Source organism: Nicotiana sylvestris, chromosome 12 (assembly GCF_000393655.2).
Source record: "Nicotiana sylvestris chromosome 12, ASM39365v2, whole genome shotgun sequence".
Taxonomy (NCBI): domain Eukaryota; kingdom Viridiplantae; phylum Streptophyta; class Magnoliopsida; order Solanales; family Solanaceae; genus Nicotiana; species Nicotiana sylvestris.
Window position 1 is genome coordinate 154,985,675 of NC_091068.1, and position 6,693 is coordinate 154,992,367.

Genomic DNA, 6,693 nt, shown 5'->3' on the forward strand with positions numbered 1-6,693 from the left:
GTAAACTTATACTTTGTTTTAACTTTTCTTTTATGATAACTCAATCAAAATTTTCAGTTTAAACTTTATGTTATTTTTTTAAAATTTAATATTTATTAATACGAGGTACACGCGCAACGCGCGTACCCTAAAGACTAGTGCATGTTAAATAGGACAAGTTTCAAAGTTTTTCTTTCTCAGCCTAATTAAATTTTATGTGCGGTATAATTAAGTGGTTAAGATTTACCCTGATTTATTACCATATTTGATTATGGAAGGGCAAAATATTTACCATAATTAATTTTATTTTTCCTAAAAGAAAAATCTATGTCTTCAAAATTGAAAGATTCTTTCTTGTTGAGGATCCGTGTTTCATATAAAACGCAATAACATCCACAATTTAGTTATTAAAAGTCTTGTTTATAATATAATTTTTTGATATATTTCTATTTATCGTGCCACAAATAACATATTTTTAAGTGTAAGAAATATTGAAAGAATGTTTAAATTAATTAATTTACTCGTCTCATGATTATTATTAGAGCCATTTTTTCGATGCATTCGTATAATTCCTTTTAGGTTAAGATTTAAACGTGAACCAGAATTCCAGAAAACATTACACAAGAATTTTCATGTCATGTAAAGCAAGCATATCTCATGGGAAAGAAAGAAAAGTTTTGGCTAATACAAAGTCTAAACCTACATTAACGCAAAGCCCGCCGTATTTTACCTCCTAATTAATCGTCACATAACCCATCTGTGATTCTGTTTCCCTTAATCTCTTTCCCTTTTCTTTAATTTTCTCTTCCTTTCCAATACCATAATTGTCCAAAACCACGTCATTAGATTTACACAAACACAAACACAAACTTACATTTAATATGGGAATTTAGAACATTAAATGTTTCCCAACTACAGCATCTCATAACTGAAATTTCATCCAAAAATGTGCTTCATCAACCTGAAAGATTAGAGGAAACATCAATAACATAGAAAATTTCATATTAATCATCTAACAAAGGCATGGATCAACTTTCCTCATCTCTCAAGAAATCATTTAAACCTCATAGTTCCTATAAACATACGAAAAAGTTATCCGTTCCTCACGATATCGAAAACCAACCTATCCTCTCTCATCAAAGCCCCGAAACCCCGTATTCTGCTTCTTCGTCCGTCAATTCTTCCTCGTTGACAACAAGATCATCCATTGATCTTAATGATCGTCGCGAAGTCATTGTCAAGATTGATGGCGGAGAAAAAAGGACCACTCGGGATGGAAGCGAACGTAACATGTTATGGCATGAGACAAGTTATGAATTTTGGAGAGAGGATATGATGAATAGCGGGCCTCAAAACAATGGCGCGACAATCCAACGTGGCATTAAGGACATGCCTGAAGATCCACCCTCGAAATTAATCGGACAGTTCTTGAATAAACAGAGAGCTGTTGGTTGTGAAATGACATTGGACATGGATTTGGATATGGATGAACTGAGGAATCATCCAAAACCTGATAATGATAGCGCTGCCGGATCCAGTCCACTAAATTTTCCATCTGTTGACAATAACATGAACAACAACATAAATAATCATCGTTATACGACGTCAAAGGATCTAAGAGTTTCATTTCAGGCTCCGTCACCACCTAGTAATGTGGTTGACATCGAGCCTGACCAAGCCTATAATGACAATGAATGTTGCTCGACTGATGAAGGTGAAACTAGCGATGCAACACCCGATGAACCAAAGTATCTTAGCCGAAGAAGGACGATGAACATTAATAATCCTCCAGATGATAGTAATAACAGCAACAATACTTACTATACTCCTAAAACCAATGCTGGTGATAATGATCAGGTGCTAAGGTGCACTTCATTTCAGAGAAGAGCGAGCGTGTTAGGAAGAGCAAAGACAAAATCAAGACTAATTGACCCGCCTGAGATACCTGAGAGGAGATCAGGAAAAATTGGAAAATCAGGTCAAATAAGATCTGGATTGTTAGGAAGAGCTTCTGGGATGCTAAAGCCACCAGAGGAGGAAGACGATGATCCATTATTCGATGAAGATCTTCCGGATGAATTTAAAAAGGACAAAGTTGATTGTTGGACTCTGTTGCAATGGATAAGTCTTGTTATTATTGTGACAGCTTTAATATGCACACTTGCTATCCCTTTATTGAAGAGGAAAGAATTCAGGGGACTCCATTTGTGGAAATGGGAGGTTTTGGTTCTTGTTTTAATATGTGGGAGATTGTTATCCGGTTGGGTGATTCGGTTAGTTGTGTTCTTCATTGAGAGGAATTTTCTGTTGCGAAAAAGGGTATTATATTTTGTTTATGGTGTTAGAAAGCCTGTTCAGAATTGTCTTTGGTTAGGCCTCGTTTTAATTGCGTGGCACTTCATGTTTGACAAGAAAGTTGATGAGAACAATAAGTTTTTAGGGTATATTAATAAATTGATGATATGTATGTTAATTGGGACAATGTTATGGTTAGTGAAAACTCTTATGGTTAAAGTGCTAGCATCTTCATTTCATGTTAGCACTTTCTTTGATCGAATTCAAGAATCGTTGTTCAATCAATATGTGATTGAGACACTATCAGGACCACCTTTGATAGAAATTCATCGATCTCAAGTAGAAGAGGACAGAACATTGGCTGAAGTTTGGAAGCTGCAGAATATTGCAGGGGCACAGTTACCAGCAGAACTTAGGCCCCCGATTGCTCCTCAATACAGTAGTAACAAGGGCGTAAGTGTTAATGGAGGACAAACGCCAACACCAAAACCATCAAGAACAGTAAGCATTTCGATTTCTGGTATTTCTGGTCCCTTGTCAAAAAATCCAGATGAACAGAACCAAGGGATATCAATTGATCATTTGCATAAGTTGAACCCCAAGAATATTTCAGCTTGGAATATGAAGAGATTGATTAAAATAGTAAGGTATGGGGTAATATCTACGCTGGATGAGCAAATACTGGATACCAAACAAGAGGATGAGTCTACGACACAGATTAGAAGTGAATATGAGGCCAAAGTTGCAGCCAGGAAGATATTCCGAAACGTTGCCAAGCCTCGATCCAAGTAAGTAATTTCATAAACGCTCAGTCAGTCAGACATATTAGTCCAAATCTGAGGTTGCATTGATCCCCCTCTTATGCTAATACAATTAACATAATGGAAGACAATAGGAAAAAAGATACTTCTATGTAATTTTCATCATATTCTGATCTTCACGTTTGATTCTTGTTAAATACCTACTTTGTGGCAATAACATTTAGCAGTTCCTGAAATGATTCCCAATTTTGGAATTACTATTGTATGGTGTATGACGGGGAGCCTTGGAACAACGATAAAGTTGTGTCCGTGTAACCTATAGGTCACGGGTTTGAGCCGTGAAATCAGTCACTAATGTTTCATTAAGGTAGGCTGTCTACATCACACCTCTTGGGTGCGGCCCTTCCCAGTACCATGCGTGAATACGGAATGGCTCATGCACCGGGTTGCCCTTTTTTTTAATTGTATAGTGTATACTTTGGTTTTGTGACCTGCTGTAGTTTGACTTTTATTCTTAATAACTTAGGGGTCGTTTGGTTGGGAAACAAGATAACCCGGGATTGTTATCCCACCTTCCTGTAGGGATAAAAATAACACTACAATCCCCGAATTAGTTAGTTATACCGCGATTTTATCCCAACCAAACGTGAGATAAACCTATCTCAAATTTAATCCCGGAATTAATTAGTCCTTATCCCTCCTACCAAACGAGCCCTTACTGTTCTGATCAATAACACCTTTCCATATTTTATGCTGAATAAAGATCACCTGATTTATTCTATCTTGTGGTACACTTATTACTCATGTCACAAAGAATCATATACTACTTAAATAGCAGTCACATGATCATATCACTTCAGTAAAATTGTCTAAAACTTTGTTCTTCGGACAGATTCATCTACCTGGACGACTTGAGGTGTTTCTTGCGAGAAGAAGAGGCTTTGAAGACTATGAATCTTGTGGAAGGATCACCAGACAGAGAAAAGATCAGTAAAGCATCACTCAAGAGCTGGGTGGTAAGAAATGCATATTATGCAATAACTATTGCTTTCTGCTCATTAATTCTTGATGAAGTTATGCACATATTTTTTTCTTTTCTACATACTCTTTGTTTGAAATAATAAACTTAGAGGTCGTTTGGTACGTGGAATAAGGTGGGATATTAAGGTGTGGGATTAAATTTATCCCATCAAACTTGGGATTAAAATTAGTGTAGGGATTATAATCCCAGGATAATAGTCCCAGGATAATTTAGTCCGCAAACGATCCCTTAAATGTTTTCATTTTTCTGTTGAGTTATTACAGGGTGGTGTCTTTTGAATCATCCTAAAATGTTTATAAATGTTGAACTTGTATTGTAATGGTGGAGTTTTTCATAATATTTATCAGTGGTTATCTCCCTCTTCCATCCTCCTTATGCCTTATAATTTTCTTCCTTTGAATTTTGTTAGTCTCTTCTTCCATTTACAATAAGTGGTAGCTAGCCTAATTTGAATTCCAACACTCTATCAATAGTTGTCTATGTCCACGTTATCAAACGACTATCCTTGAATTTCTGCAGGTGAATGCTTTTAGAGAACGAAGGGCACTTGCATTGACGCTAAATGATACAAAAACAGCTGTGAACAAACTTCATCAGATGGTGAATGTTTTAGTTAGCATCATCATTCTGGTCATCTGCCTTGTAATTTTAGGGATCGCGACCAGCAAGTTCTTGCTCTTCGTCAGCTCTCAGGTTGTTGTTGTGGCATTTGTATTTGGAAACACTTGCAAAACCATATTTGAATCCATCATCTTCTTATTTGTAATGCATCCATTTGACGTGGGAGATCGTTGTGAGGTTGATGGAGTTCAGGTATATAGCATACTTTCTTGATCCTTTTTCCTTTTAATTATGTCTCTATTTGTTCATTCCTTTCTATTCAAACATAATACTTCCTCTGTTTCATCTTTTATATCAGTGTTTGACTTGACACAAAATTTAAGTAATTCACATTACAAGATTAATCTTAGAACTTGTGGTATTAAATATTTCATTATATTTTTTTGGCTATAAGAGCAATGCCATTAAGGGTAAAACGGAAAGTCTAAATATAAAGGTCTTCCAAATATAGATAGGTGCCATTTCTTTTTAAAACAATCTAGTACCGCTTTTTAGCGTAGTTATGTGTTTAGCAAGGCCTGATATGTATAATTTTTTGTGTTTCAGATGATTGTTGAAGAGATGAACATTTTAACTACCGTCTTTCTGAGATTCGACAACCAAAAGATAATGTATCCAAATAGTACTCTTTCAACTCGACCTATTGGCAATTACTACCGTAGTCCTGATATGGGAGACTCGATTGACTTTACTGTCCACATTGCTACACCAGCAGATAAAATTGCTGCTGTGAAACAAAGAATAACCAGGTATATATTTATTCTTGTCATCCAATATTATCTTTTATCACCTCTGCGAATGCTTTGCAACAGGTTTGTAGAAAACTTTACTTACATATTTAATTGACAAAAGACATTAGAGTAACAGAATTCAAAAGAAAGAACGCACCAGCCGCATATGAATTTCGTGACATAATGTCGCGAAAAGGATGTTTGATTGGCCTTTAGATGGATGCCCCTTTCTTTCCTTTTTTAATGTTTTCATGTGTATATCCACCTAGCAAGAAAAGGGGAAAAAGTAAAAAACTAAAAAAGCTGAAGAGAAGCTATTTTTTTTCTTTTAATCTAAATGGTCCCCGGGTCATCTTGAGCACACTTTGACTATTCCACCAAGTACCTGCTATCTCCCACCAGTACATGTATTGGTAACTTTGTCTTGGTAGGCAAAGTTATCCAATATTCGCACTGGTGTGGGGTAGCAAATACCAGGTGGATAATCGAGGTGCACACAAGCTAGCCCTAACACCGTTAAATAAAAGTTTTATTAGTTAAAAGAATTTGTATAATAGTGAAAATTAGATGATATTGAGTTATGACTTGACATAATTTTGGTGGCTTGCTATTGCAGTTATATTGAGAGCAAGAAGGACCACTGGTATCCCTCTCCTACAGTTGTACTGATGAACCTGGAAGACCTAAACAGGTTGAAAATGTCTGTATGGATTAGACATAGAATGAACCATCAGGATATGGGAGAGAAATGGCTCAGAAGAGCTCAATTGATTGAGGAAATGGTTAAGATTTTCAAAGAGCTAGACATTGAATATCGACTGTATCCCATTGACATCAATGTCCGCGGTATGCCTCCCATTACCTCCAACAGGGTTCCCTCAACTTGGCCTACTGCTGGGAACTAAGCAAGAAAATCTCATCGGAATTGGCTTGCAGATGCTCCAATTTCCAAATGCGAGAGCTTCACTTTTGGTGTTCTTTTATTAGTATAGGACATTATGCCACAGGGTTTTTGGTGTTGCCCTGGATGGCCTCGGCATAAGTTGTTTTCCACTTTTTAAAGTAGAGAAGGTTATTATAATTAGAAGTTTTTCCCTTCTAAGTTCTAACATAGGCAGATCAAGGAATTAGGTACAAAGTACCCACATTCATCCAGTTTGTGACAATCAAGGTAAAATTAGCATAAATATATTACTATTTTTTTTTTTTTTTTTGGTTAAATTATGCAACTACATAAAAGAATTTGAGCCAAAAGTGACTAGTG

At 36.2% G+C, this 6,693-nt stretch overlaps 1 protein-coding gene across 1 annotated transcript; it reads left to right on the top strand.

The window, feature by feature from the left end:
• The first annotated feature begins 1,541 nt into the window (after window positions 1-1,541).
• Window positions 1,542-6,637, top strand: LOC104213352 (mechanosensitive ion channel protein 6). The gene is made up of 5 exons (XM_009762847.2): window positions 1,542-3,062; window positions 3,928-4,051; window positions 4,597-4,890; window positions 5,245-5,447; window positions 6,046-6,637. The coding sequence occupies exons 1-5, from the start codon at window positions 1,549-1,551 to the stop codon at window positions 6,332-6,334; spliced, it is 2,424 nt and encodes an 807-aa protein (XP_009761149.2). The 5' UTR covers window positions 1,542-1,548; the 3' UTR covers window positions 6,335-6,637.
• Window positions 6,638-6,693: the final 56 nt, after the last annotated feature.